This window comes from Bombina bombina, chromosome 6, assembly GCF_027579735.1.
Source record: "Bombina bombina isolate aBomBom1 chromosome 6, aBomBom1.pri, whole genome shotgun sequence".
NCBI classification, from domain to species: Eukaryota; Metazoa; Chordata; class Amphibia; order Anura; family Bombinatoridae; genus Bombina; species Bombina bombina.
The window spans coordinates 307798868-307823222 of NC_069504.1; the positions used below are offsets into that span (position 1 = coordinate 307798868).

At 37.7% G+C, this 24355-nt stretch overlaps 1 protein-coding gene across 1 annotated transcript in view; it reads right to left on the reverse strand.

The window, feature by feature from the left end:
- The window catches only part of LRRIQ1 (leucine rich repeats and IQ motif containing 1), a 725247-nt gene that overhangs the window by 481564 nt on the left and 219328 nt on the right, over positions 1-24355 (reverse strand). The window contains exon 14 of the mRNA XM_053716929.1: positions 1707-1886. Within this exon, the coding sequence (XP_053572904.1) occupies positions 1707-1886 (180 nt within the window). The remainder of the gene's footprint in view (positions 1-1706; positions 1887-24355) is intronic.

Consider the following 24355-nt stretch of genomic DNA (forward strand, 5'->3'; position numbering starts at 1 on the left):
AAAACAAAAAAACTTTTCATTCAAATTGTTGAAACCTTTTTACTTTTTTTTTTTCACACAAAATTTAAATTGTAGTTATTTAATCTGGTCTTCCTAGCTCAATAAGAGTTTTATAAAATTTAGAGTTAATATTTTAAACATAGCAATCTATGTAAGAACACTAATTTCAATAGGTACTAGTTAAATTCAAGCTCTTTCATATGTAAAATGAATCAAAGTATTTATTACACGGTAGTGAACTGTCCTATACATGATATAGAACTTTGAGAGGAGGTTTTCCAATTTAAATATTCTGCACAGTACCTTGCAAAAAGATTAATTGTAGAGAACTTATTTTAAAAACAAACACTATTTCTGTATTTCTGACCTAACTACTAACTAGAACATGAAATGCTTTTAGATAGTATTTTATCTTATTATATTGTGTTTTGTTTACAGATATTTATAGGGGTAATGGAAAATAGAAGCTATGAGAAAATAAAACATTTTAATTGGAACCTGTAGGAAATACATGTTTCTGTCAGACCTAGAGGTGAATGTCAGTCTAGGTCTGTACCCAGTAGCTGAGAAGTGCTTATAAATTTACAACTTACTGGATAGGACCGAGGACATGACCTGTAAGTATAAGCACAGAGAAAACTGACAGTCCAGGCCAAGACCGGTACAGGCAGTCTAAGTGTAATCAGGAACAAGCATGGAACAGTCGAGAACCAGGTCAGGATAGCCAAAGATCAGTTCAGTTACATAGGAGTCATACGGTAAATGCCAAAAGCAAAGCCGGAGTGTAAAAAAAAACACAAGCAAAACTGGAACCATAGAAACCAAACTGAACGCACCCTGATTAACACCCAGTATCACAATGTCACCAAAGTAGAACTGAACCATAAATAGATTTGGTCTTGCATAAAAAAAAAAAAAAAAACTAAAAATGCACAACAGTGTTGTGAAAAATAAAGCAAGTAGTAAATAAAACAACCTAGAAAAATTACATCTGGATTCTGACCGCTACAGCACAAGTGATTCTATAAAATTAGATCACTGTCTATAAAAGGAATAGGAGAGTCAAAAATAACCTTGCATGATTCAGATAGAGCATGTTATTTTAAGATACTTTTAAATTCACTTCCTTTTTCAAATGTGCTTTGTTCTCTTGGCACCCCTTGTTTAAAAAGAATACGCACATATCCTACACTTGTGGAAGCTAGCTGCTGATTGGTGCCTGCACACATTCATCTCCTGTGATTGACTAATTAGATGTGTGCAGCTAACTGCCAGTAGTGCAATGATGCTCCTTCAGCAAAAGAAAACAAGAAAATGAAGCAAAGTTGATAAATAACAGAAGTAAATCGGAAAGTTGTTTAAAATTGTATGTTCTATCCAAATCATGCATGAAAATGTTGGTGTTTCCTGTCCCATTAAGGACGTGTGAAGCTCTACTGGTATAGAGTAATCTTCCATAAACCTCTAAAGACCATTAAAAAAATATTTTATAATACATTTTAAATTCCCTGCTTTACAGTACTACGTCTCTTGAAGGAGATGATGAATATAATTATTTTTTTCTACATACGTCTTGGGAAAAAATGAAAATGATAGCATTTTAGAAGCTATAAATATTTTAGTTACTTAACTGGAACATCATTGGAAGGGATATAATGGAAAGATGTGTAATGCTTTCATAAATATAACAAACAAGTCATTCTTACCATCCTTCTGTATTTAGTTTCTGCCATATTTGGTTCATATTGTAAATCTGCTCTTGACAAAATGTCCAGAACGTTCCCTTGGCAAACTGGGGGGCTTCTTCTTTAAAGTGTCCATCTTCAGAATGTAGGAGTTCACTGTTAAGTAATTTCAAACTAGGCAATATTTTTAACACCGTGCACCTAAAGAACAGAATTTTAATATTGTCTCATTAGTATAAAACTAATATGCATTTTAAATATTGTCTTATGTGCCACACAATTCATATTAACATACCTGTAGGTGCAACTATTTGTTTCAATTGCATATAGATGTACATAAAAGTGTGGGCACCCTGACCAAATAATATATTTTTCATTTTTTTTTTTTATTAAAGAAAATACATTAATGCAACATCTACAGTGAACAAACAAACTCAACATATGTCTGCAAATGTTAAGGCAAAGATACTATTTGCAGAATTTAACTGAATAAAAAGACACAAACCAATAAAAAAAGAAAGGATAGCATGTGTAAAAGTTTTGGGAACCCTTTCAGCTGATCCCTTACTGATCTATTTGTACGATCTCAGAATTGCAATTGTTTTAATGGCTTAAAGGGACACTGAACCCAAATTTATTTCTTTCGTGATTCAGATAGAGCATGCAATGTTAAGCAACTTTTGAATCAACTCCTATTATCAAATTTTCTTCATTCTCTTGGTATGTTTATTTGAAAAGCAAGAATGTAATTTTAGATGCCGGCCCATTTTTGGTGAACAACCTGGGTTGTCCTTGCTGATTGGACAGCACCAATAAACAAGTGCTGTCCATGGTCTGAACAAAAAATTTGCTGGCTCCTTAGCTTAGATGCCTTCTTTTTCAAATAAAGATAGCAAGAGAACAAAAAAATTGATAATAGAAATAAATTAGAAAGTTGCTTAAAATTGAATGCTCTATCTGAATCATGAAAGAAAAAATTTGGGTTCAGTGTCCCTTTAAGCTCTGATAAATGACCAGTGGTGACAGTTCCAGTGCTTAATGAATTCTCTAATTATTGGAGCCTCACAGATCTCTGCTCTTACACGCCAAAACTATGAGCTCCCTTAAGCAAATAACTGATAATCAGAAAATAAAAGCAGGCGAATGAATAAAAAGAAATACTTCCAATTTCCACTGTCACAAATGTCATTAAAAAAAATGTATGTTAGGAGGACCTGTTTAAATGAAGACAAGCTCTAGAAGACCAAGAAAGATCTCCAACAGAACTGCTCACAGAATGGTTAGGAAAAAAACTAAAAAGGACCTGCAGGAAGATTTAGCAGGCACTGGAGTAGTGAAGTACTGGACCTCTGTGCTGCAATGCTTACACAAATATGATTTGCATGGAAACTTTACCTGTGATCTCATCACAAAACTCAAAGTCCTGAAGCATGCAAGACAACATATAGATAAGACAGAGGCACTGCGTAACCAAGAACTGTGGCCTTATGAAGTGAAAATTGAGCTCTGGTTATTTGACTGCCAATAGGGCCGGACATATTGTAAAGGAAAAGGGTAGAATGGATTCTAATAAAATGTCAAAAAAATCCTGGAATCTAATAACCCACAATCAGTGAAGAAACTAATGCTGAAAAGAGGTTGGACACTCCAGTAGGACAATAATCTAAAACACACCTCAAAATCAGCCATGACAAAGTCCAAGAAATGAAAGAATAAGGCTTTGTACTTCACAGTCCCCAGACGGGAATAATAATGTAAATCTCTAGGTTTTTCTCAAAAATGCAGTGCATAAAAGCTAACCTAAAAAACCTACAAAAGTAATTTGTAAGGAAGAGTGAGGAAATATGGCCCTGATCTACTAAAACCAAAATGTCATGTGGAAAAAAAACTATTACATCACAACTCAAAAATTGCACAATTAAAGGGACATTCCGGTCAAAATATAAATGCACATAGATGAATTACATCTCTGAATAGAAACATATTTACACTATACATGTATTCTCAAGAATGCTTCTAGCAAAAGTTATCACTGTTTTAGAGTTAACATTTCTCTCTGCACGCGCATGTGAAGCATAGCTAGATATTCTCAGTGTACAAGCATTTTAAATACTGCAGTTCACCAGTGGGGGTTATATCATGTCAGTAATTAACAAATTGAGTCATTACCAGATGGTACAAGAACCTTAGGCTCTCAGAGCAAGTGCAGTGTTCAAAATGCTGGTGCACAGTGCATACTTAAATAAACTTTTGAAACAGCTATAACTTTTACTAGAAGCATTCTATTCAAAATGGATAAAAAAAGTGGATTCCAATTTTGGCTGGAATGTCCCTTTATTGTAATCAATGGAGCTGGATCCATCTCCAAAGCATTCATTTCCCAGTTCATATTATGAGTTCCACTACTATATAGGCATCATAAAAACGCCACAGAGCAAATTAATTAACGTGGCCAAAACACCCTCTACAAAACAGCCAACTCTACTGTGCATAAATGAAAGATAGAAACCAAAAAAAAGATTCCCTTACTATAAGTATATAAGGAACAAAGGTGAAAGTTTATGCAAAAAGGATAGTATCGTCCATACATACATACAAATTTTATTGGGGAATATATAGAAAACCAGCCAGACGATTTACACACGCACCACACAATTAAAATATCTTAAAGTGAAGGTAAACTTTAAATAATAAAAGCCCGGTTTTTAAACATACTATTAAAAACAGGGGCACTTTCATTCATCAAAGTTTAGAAAGCAGCCATTTTGTTTAAAAACATACCTCTTCACAGCCGGAGCAGCTTCCCCTGCCCCGGAGATAATCACTTCAAAAGTCAGCAATGACTAAATCGGCTTTCCCCAATCACAGCTTTCCCCCCAGGGGAGTCAATGCCTGAGGCCATGCCATGATTGGAGGAATCCGGATTAGTCATTGCTGACGTGTGAAGAGAGCATCTGCATGCGGGGGAAGCTGCTCCGGCTGTGAAGAGAAGAAAGATACGTTTTTTTAAACAAGACGGCAGCTTTCTAAACTTTGATGAATGTTAGTGCCCCTGTTTTTAATAGTATGTTTAATAACCGGGCTTTAATTCATCAAAGTTTACCTTCACTTTAAACTCTGAGTTAAATAAAAAATAACCTACTGTGATACAATGTGTCTCAGAGGAGCAAAGTTAATGCAATAAGGAGCAAAATGGCAACATCGGTTATAAAGAAATATATCAGCTGATCTACGGCTAAGCCCCTTCTATAGCGGGAGCTATAATTATTATAACTCTATATAATAAGTAAAGTTTAAATTCGAAAGGCTATTGTAAGTATCAGAAACTACTGAGTAAGCAATGTAAAAAGGAGGGACTATGCCCTTATGAGAACGCCCCTGACGCACGTTTCACATAACACTTCCCGCTTTAAATAAAAATGTAATTTTCTTGAACGTGAAGAACATTGGCATGTGCAATATTAATAACTCCTGTTGGGTTAGCGGGACAGCGATACGTGTTTGTTTTTCTTCTTCTGTGCTCTCCTTTGATATCTATGGGGAGAAAAAGTTAGAGCGGTCACAATATCCAAAGTCCTCCAGTTAGCATGCGTCGGGTTTCGCTCTTGAGCAAAACTTTGACTTAATACCTGTATTACGAGCACTAAACTGCATGTGCAACAAGATTACTTCTAGCAAAGATTACACTGGAACGGGGGCGCTAAATAGCATGCCACTTGTAATCTAGCCCCAAACATTTTAGAATTGGCAAAAATAGTTGAAAGTGTATAATTGGGAGTGTATTTTATCAAAAGGTCTGTGCACACGTATTTTTGGAATATTGTATTATGGGCAATTTGGTGGGAATTAAGTGATATTAAAGGTCATTTTTGTATGTTAAAACAATATTAAACAGCTCAAAAGTTGCGCGTAATGCAATTTATTTGCAGTGTGAGTTGAATCTCATAAAACCTCTAGAATAGGCTTGGGCAGTTATAAACTGTGTGTGCAAAGATTTGAGGCAATTGATTGTTGTTTAGGCATTTTTTGGCTCATTAAGCGCTTTCACATTAAGCAGATTACATTAAGGGCTAGATTACAAGTGGAGCGTTAATTTATCATGCACCAACAAATGGGCAAATTTGCCCGTTTGCGAGCGCGCAATAAATAATCAGCCATTTCAAGTGGCTGGTTATTGTTACCGCGAGCTTGCGGTAGCAATTAGCCCTTTTAAAATTAACCAGAGATCAGATCTCTGATTAATTATATAAATGTTCCGCAAATGCCCTCAAACTTAAGTGTAATATATTTTATTATAAAGTAAAGATAGTAGCATCTTTATATTTTAATAAAATAAGTGCAAAAAGCAGTTTTATGGGGCTAAAGTTGGCTGAAAAGTGCCTTTATATTGCAGTCTATGGGAACTGTGTGTTCCCAGTAAATATAAACACATATAAGTATATACACATATTAACACATAAATATAGATGTATATAATCATATACAGTACATATATATTTACAATTTTCTGTGCGACTTACCCTCTTCGCTGAGCTTTAGTTCTGTGCCATGTATGACAGCATCAGAACGAGGCTCCCATTGGAGCCTTTGGAAGCACGCTCTTGTGAGCATCATGCTTCCCTGCAAAGCGAATGCGGGCTCGTATTTGCATTGCTGTAACTTGTAAAACCAGCGCTCATTAGCGTGCGCTGGTATTACTCAGTGGAGCGCAAATATCACTTTCACGAAAGCAATATTTAGCACTCCCCTAGTAATCTGGCCCTAAATGTTTCAGAACTGGCAAAAGTAATTAAAGGCGTATAATTTTGAGTGTGTTTCACCTAAAGGTCTGACATTTTCTATGCACATGTGTGATGTTAGAATATTGTACTGTGAAAATTTTGGTGGCAATTGAGTTATATTAAAAGATGATTTTTGTACGTTAAAGGGACAGTCTAGGCAAAAATAAACTTTCATGATTCAGATAGAGCATGTCATTTTAAACAATTTTCCAATTTACTTTTATCACCAATTTTGCTTTGTTCTCTTGGTATTCTTAGTTGAAAGCTTAACCTAGGAGGTTCATATGCTAATTTCTTAGACCTTGAAGCCCACCTCTTTCAGATTGCATTTTAACAGCTTTTCACCAATAGAGGGTGTTAGTTCACATATTTCATATAGATAACACTGTGCTCATGCACGAGAAGTTATCTGGGAGCAGGCACTGATTGGCTAGACTGCAAGTCTGTCAAAAGAACTGAAAAAAGAGGCAGTTTGCAAAGGCTAAGATACAAGATAATCACAGAGGTTTAAAGTATATTATTATAACTGTGTTAGTTATGCAAAACTGGGAAATGGGTAATAAAGGGATTATCTTTTAAAACAATAAAAATTCTGGTGTAGACTGTCCCTTTAAGCAACATTAAGCAGCTCAAACATTAAAGTCTAATGGACAGTCTACTCCAGAATTTGTATTGTTTAAAAAGATAGATAATCCCTTTTATTACACATTCCCCAGTTTCAGTTCTTTTGACAGACTTGCATTTTAGCCAATCAGTACCCTCTCATAAGTAAGTCCACGGGCGCAAGCCCAATATTATCTATATGGCACACATGAACTAACACCCTCTAGCTGTGAAAAACTGTCAAATGTATTGAGATAAGGGGCGGCCTTTAAGGGCTTACAAATAAGCATATAAGCCTCCCTTTAAATGTTTTAGAATTGGCAAAAATAGTTAAATGTGTATCATTTTGAGTGTGTTTCACCAAAAGGTCTGTGCACATGTGTGTTGGAATATTGTACTGTGGAAAATGTGGTGGCAATTGAGTGATAATAAAGGTAATTTTTGTACATTAAGCATCTTAAAAGATACGCTTAACTTTATTTGCAGTGTGGCAATCCCAAACTTCTAGAATAGGCTTGGGCAATGATTAACTTTGCTTGTGCAAAGTTTCATGGAAAGTGATGGATGTTTAGGCACATTTTTACACATTAGGCAACATTAAGCAATTTTATGAAAGCTCTTCATCAAAAGGTACTAAGAGACTGAAGTAAATTTTATAATAAAATTGGAAAGTTTTTTTTTAACTGCATTTTCCCTCTCATTCTGAGACTTGTGTTTCTCCAGTGCTTCCGAATCCAGAGCCCTGACCCTTTAACACAACAACTGCTTGATCGCTGCACAAGTACATTTACATTTGTTCCTAAAAGACCAGATAAAAATAGAGAAGATAACCATACTCAAGAGGCTTTTAAAGGGGTGTGCTCCTAGACTGCAAAACAATGTATGCTTTGCAAAGAAAACATCATTATGTTAAAGCATTGATTTTGTATACAGGGGTTTTGCAATTTAGTTCTTATTTCCTGATATATTTAAAAATGTTATTAATGATTTAAGAACGTCCAAGTGCTGCAAAGCTTCTAATAAAAGCTCTTTATTTGAGTATTAGAGGATTAGATTTAATGTATAAAGTGACTGATTGAAAACTTTCCCTCAAGCATCAGGTGTCGGCTACAAGCCAAGCATTAATTTTAATCTGAAAAATATAGCCAGGATCAGGTCCTCGATTCCCTTGTAGGGTTGTCTTAAACTACTCAATGACTTTGTGATATTGCATCTAAACTACTGCAATGTAGAGGATAAATACGTTACAAACACACGGTTCTGAATAATGAATATATATATATATATATATTAGAGGTTATATTACTTGATATAGTTTTGTATAAAATTGTAAGTTTAGTGTTTATATACTCACGAATAAGTCAGCTACCTGGTGCTCTCACTAAGGAGAAACAAACAGTTAAGCAGGTATGAATCCCACGGACGGGCTCCGTGTTGCAGCCAGGATCCAAATGAAGCAGGCACACAGGTTTTTTCAAAAACACTCCGATTTATTGGCAATATTGTTTACCAAACGTTTCGGCTCTAACACGAGCCTTTGTCAATGGTGCCTGCTTCATTTGGATCCTGGCTGCAACACGGAGCCCGTCCGTGGGATTCATACCTGCTTTACTATATATATATATATATATATATATATATATATATATATACTGTATATATATATATATATATATATATATATATATATATATATATATATATATATATATATATAAATAGATAGATAGATAGATAGATAGATAGATAGAGAGATATACAGGGAGTGCAGAATTATTAGGCAAGTTGTATTTTTGAGGATTAATTTTATTATTGAACAACAACCATGTTCTCAATGAACCCAAAAAAATCATTAATATCAAAGCTGAATATTTTTGGAAGTAGTTTTTAGTTTGTTTTTAGTTTTAGCTATTTTAGGGGGATATCTGTGTGTGCAGGTGACTATTACTGTGCATAATTATTAGGCAACTTAACAAAAAACAAATATATACCCATTTCAATTATTTATTTTTACCAGTGAAACCAATATAACATCTCAACATTCACAAATATACATTTCTGACATTCAAAAACAAATCAGTGACAAATATAGCCACCTTTCTTTGCAAGGACACTCAAAAGCCTGCCATCCATGGATTCTGTCAGTGTTTTGATCTGTTCACCATCAACATTGCGTGCAGCAGCAACCACAGCCTCCCAGACACTGTTCAGAGAGGTGTACTGTTTTCCCTCCTTGTAAATCTCACATTTGATGATGGACCACAGGTTCTCAATGGGGTTCAGATCAGGTGAACAAGGAGGCCATGTCATTAGATTTTCTTCTTTTATACCCTACTCTTGCCAGCCACGCTGTGGAGTACATGGACGCGTGTGATGGAGCATTGTCCTGCATGAAAATCATGTTTTTTCTTGAAGGATGCAGACTTCTTCCTGTACCACTGCTTAAAGAAGGTGTCTTCCAGAAACTGGCAGTAGGACTGGGAGTTGAGCTTGACTCCATCCTCAACCCGAAAAGGCCCCACAAGCTCATCTTTGATGATACCAGCCCAAACCAGTACTCCACCTCCACCTTGCTGGCGTCTGAGTCGGACTGGAGCTCTCTGCCCTTTACCAATCCAGCCACGGGCCCATCCATCTGGCCCATCAAGACTCACTCTCATTTCATCAGTCCATAAAACCTTAGAAAAATCAGTCTTGAGATATTTCTTGGCCCAGTCTTGAGGTTTCAGCTTGTGTGTCTTGTTCAGTGGTGGTCGTCTTTCAGCCTTTCTTACCTTGGCCATGTCTCTGAGTATTGCACACCTTGTGCTTTTGGGCACTCCAGTGATGTTGCAGCTCTGAAATATGGCCAAACTGGTGGCAAGTGGCATCTTGGCAGCTGCACGCTTGTCTTTTCTCAGTTCATGGGCAGTTATTTTGCGCCTTGGTTTTTCCACACGCTTCTTGCGACCCTGTTGACTATTTTGAATGAAACGCTTGATTTTTCGATGATCACGCTTCAGAAGCTTTGCAATTTTAAGAGTGCTGCATCCCTCTGCAAGATATCTCACTATTTTTTACTTTTCCGAGCCTGTCAAGTCCTTCTTTTGACTCATTTTGCCAAAGGAAAGGAAGTTGCCTAATAATTATGCACACCTGATATAGGGTGTTGATGTCATTAGACCACACCCCTTCTCATTACAGAGATGCACATCACCTAATATGCTTAATTGGTAGTAGGCTTTCAAGCCTATACAGCTTGGAGTAAGACAACATGCATAAAGAGGATGATGTGGTCAAAATACTCATTTGCCTAATAATTCTGCACTCCCTGTATATATATAGAATATAATCCGCACTCAATTGACTTTGATTTTTTTTATTGTAAGAGTAATTATGTCCCAGAAATATCACAAATAAACTTTTGAATGATTTGAAAGCCCAGCGAGTGCAGATTACTTAAAGTATAATATATATATATATATATATATATATATATATATATACACACACTGTATATACATACACACATAACACACAGAGAAAGTGCACTCTCAGCTAACATTAAAAGCAATAATGGAAAGGTTAGTTACCGCATCTGGCCAAATAGGACAAGCCCAGGTACCACGTCAAGGTCCCTTCCAAAACCTAGGTCCCTAAACCAGTCAAACACTACAAGCTCTCAATCAAACAAACTGGGTACAAATAAAGGTTGTACAGGCTTATATAATTAACCTAGACATATACAAAACACATACGGGGACTGCACTCTCAGACTGGAATGGGTACAAATCCTATGACCCTGCAACATGCTCAGTCCTGGGTGCTCAATGGCACTCACAGGAAGTTGTTGTCCCCAGAGTCATAGGCAGTTAACCTGAGAAAGGTCTGGGTGCAAGGCCCATAGGGAAAATTATAAAACAAATTAATACAACAAAAAGAGAAAGACCAGTACTCACTTACGTGTCCCAGAAATATCACAAATAAACTTTTGAATGATTTGAAAGCCCAGCGAGTGCAGATTACTTAAAGTATAATATATATATATATATATATATATATATACACACACTGTATATACATACACACATAACACACAGAGAAAGTGCACTCTCAGCTAACATTAAAAGCAAAAATGGAAAAGTTAGTTCCCGCATCTGGAAAATGGGACAAGCCCAGGTTCCATGTCAAGGTCCTTTCCAAAACCTGAGTTCCTAAACCAGCCTAACAATGCAAGCTCTCAATCAAACAAACTAAGTGCAAAACAAAATTTATGCTTACCTGATAAATTTAGTCCACGGGTTCATCTTAATTACTGTTGGGAATACCACTCCTCGCCAGCAGGAGGAGGCAAAAAGCACCACAGTAAAACTGTTAAAGGGACACTGAACCCAATTTTTTTCTTTTCTTATTCAGATAGAGCATGCAATTTTAAGCAACTTTTTAATTTACTCCAATTATCAATTTTTCTTCACTCTCTTGCTATCTTCGTTTGAAAAAGAAGGCATCTAAGCTTTTGGTTCAGACTCTGGACAGCACCTTTTTAATTGGTGAATGAATGTATCCACCAATCAGCAAGGACAAACAAGGTTGTTCACCAAAAATGGGCCGGCATCTAAACTTACATTCTTGCATTTCAAATAAAGATACCAAGAGAATGAAGAAAAATTGATAATAGGAGTAAATTAGAAAGTTGCTTAAAATTGCATGCTCTATCTGAATCACAAAAGAAAAAAATAGTATTCAGTGTCCCTTTAAGTATCACTTCCCTACCCACAAACCCCAGTCATTCGACTAAAGTAAATGGAGAAAAGAAAGCAACATAAGGTGTGGAAATGTCTCAGGTTTAGTCAAAAATTATTTTAAAAAGACAAAAAAAGGGTGGGTCCGTGGACTCACCATATCTTGAAGAAATAAATTTATCAGGTAAGCATACATTTTGTTTTCTTCCTAAGATATGGTGAGTCCACGGGTTCATCTTAATTACAGTTGGCAACCAATACCCAAGCTAGAGGACACAGATGAATAGGGGGGGGATAAGAACAAGAAAGCCTAAACGGAAGGCACCACCGCATGAAGAACCTTTCTCCCAAAAGCCGCCTCAGCCGAGGCAAAAGTATAAAATCTGTAAAATGTGTAAAAAGTATGTAAAGACCAAGTTGCAGACTTGCAAATTTGCTCCATAGAAGCTTCATTTTTGAAAGCCCAAGAAGAGGCTACAGCCCAGATGGAATGAGTCGTAATTCTCTCTGGAGGTTGCTTCCCAGCAGACTCATACGTCAGGCGAATCACACTTCGCGACCAAAAAGCAAGGGTAGAAGCAGTAGCTTTCTGACCTCTACACTTCCCAGAAAAACAAACAAAAGAGAGCAGAAGACTTGCGAAAGTCCTTCGTCGCCTCCAAATAGAACTTAAGAGCACGAACAACATCCAAATTGTGCAACAGACGTTCTTTATCGAAGAAGGCTTCGGACACAGCAATTGAACAACAATTTCCTGATTAATATTCTTAGTAGAAACAACATTTGGAAGGAATCCAAACTTAGTGCGAAGAACCGCCTTATCCGCATGAAAAATAAGATAAGGAGAATTAAACTGCAAGGCGGAAAGCTCAGATACCCTCCGCGTAGAAGAAATAGCCAAAAGAAATAAAACTTTCCAGGACAACAATTTTTTTTTATTTTTTTATAATTTTTATTGAGGTATTGAAGAATAACAAATAATCAATCAATACAGTACATTGTTCAGGAAGTGTGTGTCTTTGTTCAGACTAAACATGAAGTAAAATGTACAGGCATTATGGAATAACAGTAGCAATACAAATTATGACCTTCCATAGGGGTTATTGCCGTATTAGATAATATGCTAAAATATAAAAATAGAATAGTCTGTAGTCTAAGTAAAATCGTACCTCATTTTCATTTTTTTTGTTTTTTGTTCTATATGTAAAAAGTCAAATATTCCCCTCAAACAATTTCACACAACTATATCATTATTATCCCCGAGGAAATAGTAAGTAAGGGTCTCACATGGACCCCTTAAACATTATCTGTGGAATAAGGAGGATACTAGGGGGAAAAAGATATACAAATTCGGTTTTCTAGGGATGTATTTTCCTATGGCTATTCAGTAAGCCCTGACTGAGGGGAACTGATTTGGCAGGGCATTATTATGGAAGCGAAAAAGGCCATATGCTCACATGCTGGATTGTAGAATATAAAACATATAGACACGAGTAGCGGGATTGTAAAACTGAATACTGGTAGGTTTCATGTCCAATTCAGTTTTAAGCAATATATCAATCTCTGCTCTCTTGATATTACTGCTAGGTGATCATCTCGAGGGTTATAAGACAATAAAGTGAAGGAATTGGAAAGAGAAATTGGGCTGTCTATATACAAAAGTATCCACTAGAAATAAAAAACAGGCACTCTGAGTAGCCCCAATTATGTCATCTAGAAAACGTAGGCATTGTCCCACAAGTATTCTTTGGCATATTAGGTTGCCACAAGGGTGTGGGCCCTACACCCCACGGCAAGGTCCTTAATGTTCCAGTAGTAAGTAGAATCTAGTATATAACTATCACAATAAAGTGCCTTGTAACTGCCAGTTTCAAAGTAATATAGATATATTATTTTTGCCTCAAAGTCTCACATAATATCCAATTACTTTTATACGTTAAGATTTATAAAGGTTATAAAGGCCTTAACCTTTTGTAGTCTTCTACCAGACCTCAAATATAATTAACCCAGGAAAAGTAATTGTATATTACATAAAGGTCAGACATGACAATAGACATATCTAGCTTGGGATTTTAAGATATGAAAGGCTACAATCCTTTTCGTGTCATAGGGAATATGGGATTTGGCAGATTCTGAAATGAAGGGGAAAGATATACTGTAACTAAGAGTCCCGGTTACTGTTGCTGCCTTAGTTGCTGTATAGAGGAGAACAGATCTAATTAATTACGGGATTGTCGTATGGACACTTATTACATTAAATCATAAATTGAACTTACTACAACTAGTGATGTTAGAGCAAGTAATGAAAGGTATGAATAAAGTTATCTGAGTAATACAACCATAAACTAGGGGTTATAGCAAGGTTATATCATATGCACAGCAGAATAGACATTTCTTAGTAATATTTGCAGATGCATTGGATCAACCTATAAAGTCGTCATAAAAAACATAAAGCATACATATATAGCCCTATCTAATGCCAATTCTGCTCTGTCCAAGTGATCCAGCTTTTATTCTCAGTACAGTAAATCTAAGATATTCTATTGGACCTAGGAATTAAACACTAACTTTGTTCAGTATAACACGCTGGATAGTTAGGTGTTTAGGAGTATCACTCAGCAGATTAGAGAAAATGTTGTAACAGCAGGATTATATAAACAATATCAGCTATAGAATAGTAACTAAACCAAATGAACGATCTGAAAAGGGAGGTAGGAGATGAATCTCTACGATCGATAACAGAAAACCTCTGAAAATATTTCCTGTAAGGAAAACCATAGAATCAATAGGTGATACGTCCTTCACATCCCTCTGACAAACACTGCACTCTGAGAGGAATTGAGCTTCAAAATGCTGAGAAGCGCATATCACAGAAGAAAATCAAGCACAAAGTTGCTTCACCACCTCCATAGGGAGGAAAAGTTTGTAAAACTGAATTGTGGGTGTGGTGAGGGGTATATTTATAGGCATTTTGAGGTTTGGGAAATGTTGCCCCTCCTGGTAGGATTGTATATCCCATACATCACTAGCTCATGGACTCTTGCCAATTACATGAAAGAAAATAGTATCGAGCTGTGATAGAGTATTGTTTTAAAATTATATGCAGCTATAAATGATTTCTGCTCTTTAGTGGGCATCACAACTATGCAATTAAAGTAGCTCAAGTAAAGAGTTTTAACATATCACAGTAAATATGGAGTAGGGTATTTAAAAGGTTTTCACACAAATTAGACAACTTCTATCTGATCAAAGGCGGCAATCAGCACACTATCAGGGCTTGGCAGATAAGTCACAGTAAGACCGCGGTCCAGTGAGTGTCTTCCTTTTATCCACTGCGCCCAACTTAATTTAAGTGACTCCTTGGCTTTAATATAGCCATTATTTGAGGCTCATGTGAACAACGTGGAATAATGAGGCCCAAGCTGAATATCAATATCGGATGCGATCATTACATAGGTCCCAGAGAGTGCTGCTTCTGATGTAGCCGCATGCTCAGGCAAGGTCTGCATACTGAAAAACAAACAAAGAATGGAGGTGGCGCCTACGGCCGTCTAACAATATAGGCAATCAAAAATTAAGTGTAGAAAACTATATATAATTTTGATTGGAAGTAATATGGACCTTTTCTTTAAAAACCTTTGTTTTAAATACTTTTTGTTTAAAAAACTTCTAGAAAAAAAATAAATAAAGCAAATGCAAATTGCTATACTGATAAATATATTCAAGTTTATTAGAACATCAAATTTCTAAGTTCATGTAAAACAATCATTCATTGCAGACTTAATAATAAAGAATCTCTAAATATAGTCACTCCTAGCTGAATAACACCGGTGTTAGAATAAAAATTTAAAACTAACTTAAAATGATGGCTAAAAGTATTTCCACATTAGTATATACTAAATCACATCAATTCACATCAAATAATACTGTTATTATAGTTATAATCAGTAATAAACATAAAACAATACAGTTGACCTCTCTGGATCTCTCTAATAAACTAATAAAATAAGCAGTATCCAGTATTATTTGGTGATTTTACTCAACAATATAATGATCACTACAAGGTTTGACAATGTCTTTAATTGTCAGCCGGTTCCTGTAATTCGTATAAGGAGCACAGTGGTGATAATCCTTATCTTTAAAAACTTCAATTATTTTAATACGTGAGTTTTCTTTAACATTGAATTTGAACAAAGTCTCAGTGTGTCTGGTAAAGAAATGTTTCAAGCGGTTCTCGCACTTACCCAATGAGTCAACTGTGGGGGCGGAGTCTCTATTTCTGCCGCTTTTGTTGAAAAAATCCAATTTAGTTGAAATAAAAGGTTTATTATAAAGTCTCTCTTTTTTTATAGTGTGCACACTAACGAAAATTTCTTATGCTCCTTAGATGTACTCCTACCGTCTTCCCTGCTTGTGAAGAACGATTTAAATCGCAAGTTGGCGTGGCGGTTCTGGGAGTTGGAGTAGGTAGCAGTTAGTCAGCTGGATGTCTTCCTTCCAATAATGCCGGGTAACAGGTTCTACGCGTTTCAGCTCTCCAGGGAGCCTTTGTCTTGTCTAAGATTGCACCCAAGGTTGTCCTTTATAAGAGTCTATTGGTAACTATGGATATAGCCAGTCTTTATACTTCCATTCCCCATGATCTAGGCATTGAAAGTATTTTCTATTTTTTGGATAAGGATAATTTATATTCACCGAGTGAAAGAAGATTCATTAGAGATCTCTTTGAGATCATACTGTATGAGAACTTTTTCCTATTTGAAGAGACGTTTTACGTCCAAAAGAAAGGTACGGCTATGGGTTCAAATGTAGCACCCACTTATGCAAATTTGTTTGTTGGCAAATTTGAAGAAGACATCGTTTTCAGGGACCAGGGCTACAAAGAGTATGTACAAGGCAGGTATCGTTACATAGACAAAAATTTTTTTATCTGGACAGGGAGTGCAGATGAATTGACTAACTTTGTAGGAAGGTTGAACTCTGCACACGCATCGTTAAAATTTACTATGGAAGCCAGCCAGACAAAAGTGAGTTTCCTGGACACCATGATATATGTGGTAGATCAGCAATTGAGAAGTGATTTATTCACTAAGGAATGGATCGTAACAATACATTATTGTATGATAGTTTCCATCCACCATCTCTCATTAAAAATCTTCCTTTGGGCCAACTGCTACAAACAAAAAGAATCATTGATGACCCAGAGATGTGTCTGAGAAGACTGGATGAGATGTCCAAAAAATTTTCAAATTGAGGCTATCCCACTGAAATCCTGACACAAAATATGAAGAAAGTTATGGATATTGATAGGATGAGCCTCTTAACCAAAAAGAATCCTATTTAAAAAAAAAAAATTTGTTCCATTTGTAAGCCATTTTGGTTTCCATAGCAGAGGCCTCAAGAGGATCATACTCCAACATTGCCATCTATTGAGAGATGATGCCCAAGTGGGCAGAATGATCATTGATACACCACTTTTTTCTTTTAGACGAAATAGAAACTTAAGAGACACATTAATTTGTGCAGACTTGGGTCCCATAAAGAAACCAATTGAAATAATTAAGAAAGGATCATTTCCCTGCATGAATTGTGCCCTGTGCCACTCAATGCAACAAGGGGATAGTGTCACACATCCTCTTTCAGGCAAGCGGATACCCATTAAAGGGAGGTTCTCTTGCAGTTCCAAATATGTGATATATGTGATTAAGTGCCCGTGTGGCCTGGCATATGTAGACAAGACCACCCAAACGGTCAGGGATAGGATACGTCAACATAAAGCAGCCATAGGCAAAGATGATGAAGATGCCCCAGTAGCACATCACTTCACAAGATTTTCACATAACAAAAGCTAGTTGAGATTCCAAATAGTGGATGGGGTACCCCCTCTGCGTAGAGGTGGGGACAGACAGAAACTATTATTTATGAAAGAAGCCCAGTGGATTAGGAAACTGGACACCATGACACCCAAAGGCCTCAACAGAGATATCTCTTGGGGGAATTTTATATGAATCTTTATCCTTTCAAGCTTGAAGGTTTCTAGCTTGAATATTAGGCATTAAATGTCAATTTGTCTTGTCGAGTGAGCCCCGGTGTACATAGTCTCTGTCCACATGGATTATCGTTAATACATCGTTTCGATCTCAGAAAATTATATCATGGTATGTCTATATTGTGAGCATTTTTTTTTTTGAAAATAATTTTTTTATTGAAGTTAAGCATAAATCATAACAACAAAGTCTCGCCCTGAGGCCAAAGTTACAACAAAGAGAATAATACATTGTCTTTACAGGGATATTATTGCGAGAGTAGTATACACATACATTTCAAATCTGACTATGAAGATAGACAATATCTTAGGCGAGAGAAAATAGAACTTCATTTTATTTTATCAGCGTATGAACTCCACACTCTAATAATATTTTACCTAGGACCAAACCATCAGCCTGTGGAGATTTAATATGAGTATCAGCCACTCTTGGGCTGAGATATATAGGGGGGGGGAGGGGGATATTCAGCGGGTAAGCACTGCTATACGTATAGGGAACATGGGTGGGGGGACGGAGCCACATAGAAATAGGAAAGTATTCACATGTTTAAAGTAGTAATTTGGCAGTAATAAAATCTCAGACATATCTTAGTGGACAGGAAGATAGGTTGAACTACTATATTAGGTTCCACTGGATAGGCTAAGTGTGGTCAATGGGAAACTAAGGATGGCAGTCACACATGTACTCTGGCAAATAACTATGAAGATGTACCTATATACCTCTGAACTTTAGGATTTTCTGATTATAACAGGTTTAGTAGGGTGTAGGTAATCTAGTGCCATTTGATAGTTTTATGGGAAACCTAACATAGGCTATTGCAAAGCGACTGATATTTCACTACTCTCTAACAGCGCCATTCTTCCCATGATGACAATTATGCCCTGGGAGGTTGGGACAGTATAGCTAAGCAATGGCACCATTGCAATATTCATCACAAAATGCTTCATCTTTATAGTTAAACAGGATCTAGAGTGAATTGTAAACAAGTAAAGGGCAAATTTCGCCCATAATAAAAACTTATCAGATTGGAGTGATATATGAACAAAATAACTTTTTATATCCCAAAAATGACCTAGGGAAAATTAAGATAGCCATTTAGCAAATGTATCATTACACAATTTATATGTAAAGAATATTACCATGGGATATAAAACTATATCTAAATTATAGACTCAAATTACCATATTATGCAGGAATAGAAAATATTATACATTACATATACGAACAACAGAATATAAACCTTCCTACTAGTGCAAGAGCCAGCTAGCGCTGTGGTCTTATATATAAGTGTACCTTTAAGATAGGTGTATGGGCTGCTGGGGATTCAGTTCTTATGTTAAAATATGTCCACAACTGCGTTGTGTTAAATAAGAGCATTATGATTCTGGATTTAACATTGTAATTATACTAAGAGGCTCCTTATTATAGATATAACATAATGGCTTAACAATGGGCTATTCTATTGTCTCCAGTACTAGTTCTGAACTCTAGGGGTCAAACATTTAATCCCACATTTTCCAACTCAAATTAATTAAATAAAGCATAAAAGAGAACAAACAGCATAAAAAAAAAAAAAAAACTTCTTAACCTTAATATTTATGTTAACAGTGGAATCTATACAGGACTATAAACACTAAGCAGATCACAGTCTCTAATATGACATATAGAGAGGAAGTCCTTGTAAGGCCCTGCAGGACAAAAGGGACAAAAGTCTCTCACATGCTAAAAGATGACCCAGCACTACATGTAGCGTGGTATGTTGTATGGGGTTGCATATAATAGTAGCAATCCAGGCTGATGAAAATAAATATACCAAAGTATACCCACACAAAAATACATATCTATATCAACATAACAGATTGTAAAAGTTTTTCAGAATACAGCTATAGGTCTGCGTTATCTGACATCATTGTCTTCAGCAAAAGAGAAATATACAGTGAATTCTGTGGAGATTGAGCTCAGTAACATAGAAATGAGATGGCAATTAATTTAAATGCAGGCGTTACTCAGATTATGCATCATCATTAATAGGCTAGGTTAGTCTACACAGTTTTCCTACCCGTGTGTATATGGGACAGTGGTTGTGTATAACCCCCTGCACAGTAATGCACTACATATACTCCCCTATGCCACTGAGCTTTGGAAATTTGGGCACATAGTTAGCTATACCATACATTTGAAAACAAAACATCCTAGTCAAAATAAAAGCATTTACAAGGAAGTTTCAACATTTGGTATAACATGACTTTATGATTATTAACCGATGCCCGCTTTAAGCTGCCATGAACTGTCCACCCATAAGACCGCAGCACTCTCCCAGCTGATAAATGCTAATGTGGCTGCTAAATGTGACCATAATGAAAGGTCTGAGAGAAGAGTCTCCTGTGTGGATGTCATTGGTGGTGCATAGATAATAGGTTCCGCTCGGCATGGCCGTTTTTCGCAGCAGTCTAGAGGCACATGGCCTGATATGGCAATCTTCCCAGCCTCACCGCAAGAGTCGGCAGCCACGCTATAACTGTAGGCCTTATATGTGGAGGATATCGGCTTTACACAGAAGATCACTGCAGCAGTGGGAGTAGACAGGTGAATCTGTGGGTATGGCTCATTAGTTGCTCTGTCAGTTACCTGCTTCGGTTGTGTACAATCCATGTGCGAAGTCTCCCGATATGTAGCTGGGAACTGTTCTGTGTCTGAGAGAGCTGCCAGTGTTGTAGTAGTATTTGCCTCCTGATGTGTTGATCTTACAGCCCCTTCAGCTGCGCGGTCATTCTCAAGTACGGCCATGAGATCGGCATATCCCTCCTCTGCCTTACAAACAAGTGCCAGCAAGAGAGCGTGGATAGTTGAATAGTCGTCCTCCATCTTTAACAAGTAGTAGTAAGGCCCTATTTTACCCGGGGGTCCGGGGGGGGGGGGGGATTGTAATACACGAAATAGAGAGGTCCCCTTATGTTCAGAGGATATATAAAATAGTTTCGGATCAGTCTAGACACTATTAAAAAGCTGTGACAATGGTTATTAACCAGTTAGTGAGTAGTAGTTAGCCTCTTCGGTTTATTGAAGACCAGAGCTCCATGTGCTAGCGACCGTCCATGTTAGCAGTTGGCTCCGCCCCCTATTGTGAGCATTTTTGGTTTTTCATTTTTTGATTAATTTATTTTTGATTAATTCATTTTTTGATCAATATGCTTCGCACTCTTGGCCAATAGGTACAAATTATTTGTTTGCATAGTGTGTAACATTGAACCGATTGGACAGAACCAATCTGGCACTTATGGTATCTTAAGTTTATAATATAGAATATGTTTTTGGCTCACTGAGATTCCTCTGAAACATAAAAAAAAAGAAAAAAAGAAAAAAAGATAAAAAGGACAAAAAAGAAAGGGTAAAAACAAAATTTATGCTTACCTGATAAATTACTTTCTCCAACGGTGTGTCCAGTCCACGGCGTCATCCATTACTTGTGGGAACCAATACCAAAGCTTTAGGACACGGATGAAGGGAGGGAGCAAATCAGGTTACCTAAATGGAAGGCACCACGGCTTGCAAAACCTTTCTCCCAAAAATAGCCTCAGAAGAAGCATAAGTATCAAATTTGTAGAATTTGGCAAAAGTGTGCAGAGAAGACCAAGTCGCTGCCTTACATATCTGATCAACAGAAGCCTCGTTCTTGTAGGCCCATGTGGAAGCCACAGCCCTAGTAGAGTGAGCTGTGATTCATTCAGGAGGCTGCCGTCCGGCAGTCTCATAAGCGAATCGGATAATGCTTTTCAGCCAGAAAGAAAGAGGTAGCAGTAGCTTTTTGACCTCTCCTCTTACCAGAGTAAACGACAAACAAAGATGAGGTTTGTCTAAAATCTTTTGTTGCTTCTAAATAGAACTTTAAAGCATGAACTACATCTAAATTGTGTAACAAACGTTCCTTCTTTGAAACTGGATTCGGACACAGAGAAGGAACAACTATTTCCTGGTTAATATTCTTGTTGGAAACAACTTTTGGAAGAAAACCAGGCTTAGTACGCAAAACAACCTTATCTGAATGGAAAACCAGATAGGGTGGATTACACTGCAAAGCAGATAATTCAGAAACTCTTCTAGCAGAAGAAATAGCAACCAAAAACAGAACTTTCCAAGATAGTAACTTAATATCTATGGAATGTAAAGGTTCAAACGGAACCCCTTGAAGAACTGAAAGAACTAAATTTAGACTCCAAGGAGGAGTCATGGGTCTGTAAACAGGCTTGATTCTGACCAAAGCCTGAACAAAAGCTTGTACATCTGGCACAGCTGCCAGTCGTTTGTGTAACAAGACAGATAAAACAGAAATCTGTCCCTTTAGAGAACTCGCTGACAACCCTTTATCCAAACCTTCTTGGAGAAAGGAGAGAATCTTTGGAATTTTAATCTTACTCCAGGAGAATCCCTTGGATTCACACAAACAGACATATTTTTTCCATATTTTATGGTAAATCTTTCTAGTCACAGGTTTTCTGGCTTGGACCAGAGTATCTATCACAGAATTTGAAAACCCACACTTGGATAAAATCAAGCGTTCAATTTCCAAGCAGTCAGCTGCAGAGAAACTAGATTTGGATGTTCGAATGGACCTTGTACTAGAAGATCCTGTCTCAAAAGGTAGCTTCCATGGTGGAGCCGATGACATATTCACCAGGTCTGCATACCAAGTCCTGCGTGGCCACGCAGGAGATATCAGAATCACCGAGGCCTTCTCCTGTTTGATCCTGGCTATGAGCCTGGGAAGGAGAGGAAACGGTGGAAACACATACGCTAGGTTGAACGACCAAGGCGCCACTAATGCATCCACTAGAGTCGCCTTGGGATCCCTGGATCTGGACCCGTAACAAGGAATCTTGAAGTTCTGACGGGACGCCATCAGATCCATGTCTGGAATGCCCCATAATTGGGTTAACTGGGCAAAGACCTCCGGGTGGAGTTCCCAATCCCCCGGATGGAAAGTCTGACGACTCAAATAGTCCGTCTCCCAGTTGTCTACTCCTGGGATGTGAATTGCAGATAGATGGCAGGAGTGATCCTCCGCCCATTTGATGATCTTGGACACCTCGCTCATCGCCAAGGAACTCTTTGTTCCCCCCTGATGATTGATGTACGCAACAGTCGTTATGTTGTCCGACTGAAACCTTATGAACCTGGCTTCCGCTAGTTGAGGCCAAGCCAGGAGCGCATTGAATATTGCTCTTAGTTCCAAAATGTTTATCGGGAGAAGAGACTCTTCTCGAGACCATAGACCCTGAGCTTTCAGAGAGTCCCAGACCGCGCCCCAACCCAAGAGGCTGGCGTCAGTCGTGACAATGACCCACTCCGGTCTGCGGAAACTCATTCCCTGAGACAGGTGATCCTGGGTCAACCACCAGAGAAGTGAGTCCCTGGTTACCTGGTCTACTTGAATTTGGGGAGACAAGTCTGTATAGTCCCCATTCCACTGATTGAGCATGCACAGCTGTAATGGTCTTAGATGAATTCGAGCAAAAGGAACCACGTCCATTGCTGCGACCATTAGTCCTATTACTTCCATGCACTGAGCTATGGAGGGTTGAGGAATAGAATGAGGAACTTGACAAGCGTTTAGAAGCTTTAACTTTCTGACTTCTGTCAGGAAGATCTTCATTTCCACAAAATCTATTATTGTTCCCAGAAAAGGAACCCTTGTGGACGGTGACAGTGAACTCTTTTCTATGTTCACCTTCCACCCGTGAGATCTGAGAAAAGCCAACACAATGTCCATGTGGGCCCTTGCTTTGGAAAGAGACGACGCTTGGATTAGGATGTCGTCTAGATAAGGTGCTACAGCGATGCCCCTCGGCCTTAGGACCGCTAAAAGGGACCCTAGCACCTTTGTAAAAATTCTGGGAGCGGTGGCTAAACCGAATGGAAGAGCCACAAACTGGTAATGTTGGTCCAGAAAAGCGAACCTCAGGAACTGATGATGAGTTTTGTGGATTGGGATATGCAGATATGCATCCTTTAGATCCACGGTAGTCAAATATTGACCCTGCTGGATTGTCGGCAGGATTGTCCGAATGGTTTCCATTTTGAAGGATGGAACTCTGAGGAACTTGTTTAATATCTTTAAATCCAGAATTGGCCTGAAAGTTCCCTCTTTTTTGGGAACCACAAACAGGTTTGAGTAAAAACCTAGACCTTGTTCCCTGGAGGGGACTGGGTTTATCACTCCCATCTTTGATAGGTCTCTTACACAATGTAAGAATGCCTGTTTCTTTATCTGGTCTGAAGATAAGCGTGACAGGTGGAATCTTCCCTTTGGAAAAAGTCCCTTGAAGTCTAGTAGGTATCCCTTGGAGACTATCTCTAGTGCCCAGGGATCCGGAACATCTCTTGCCCAAGCCTGAGCGAAGAGAGATAGTCTGCCCCCTACCAGATCCGGTCCCGGATCGGGGGCTACCCCATCATGCTGTCTTGGTAGCAGCAGCAGGTTTCTTGGTCTGTTTACCCTTATTCCAGCCTTGCATGGGCTT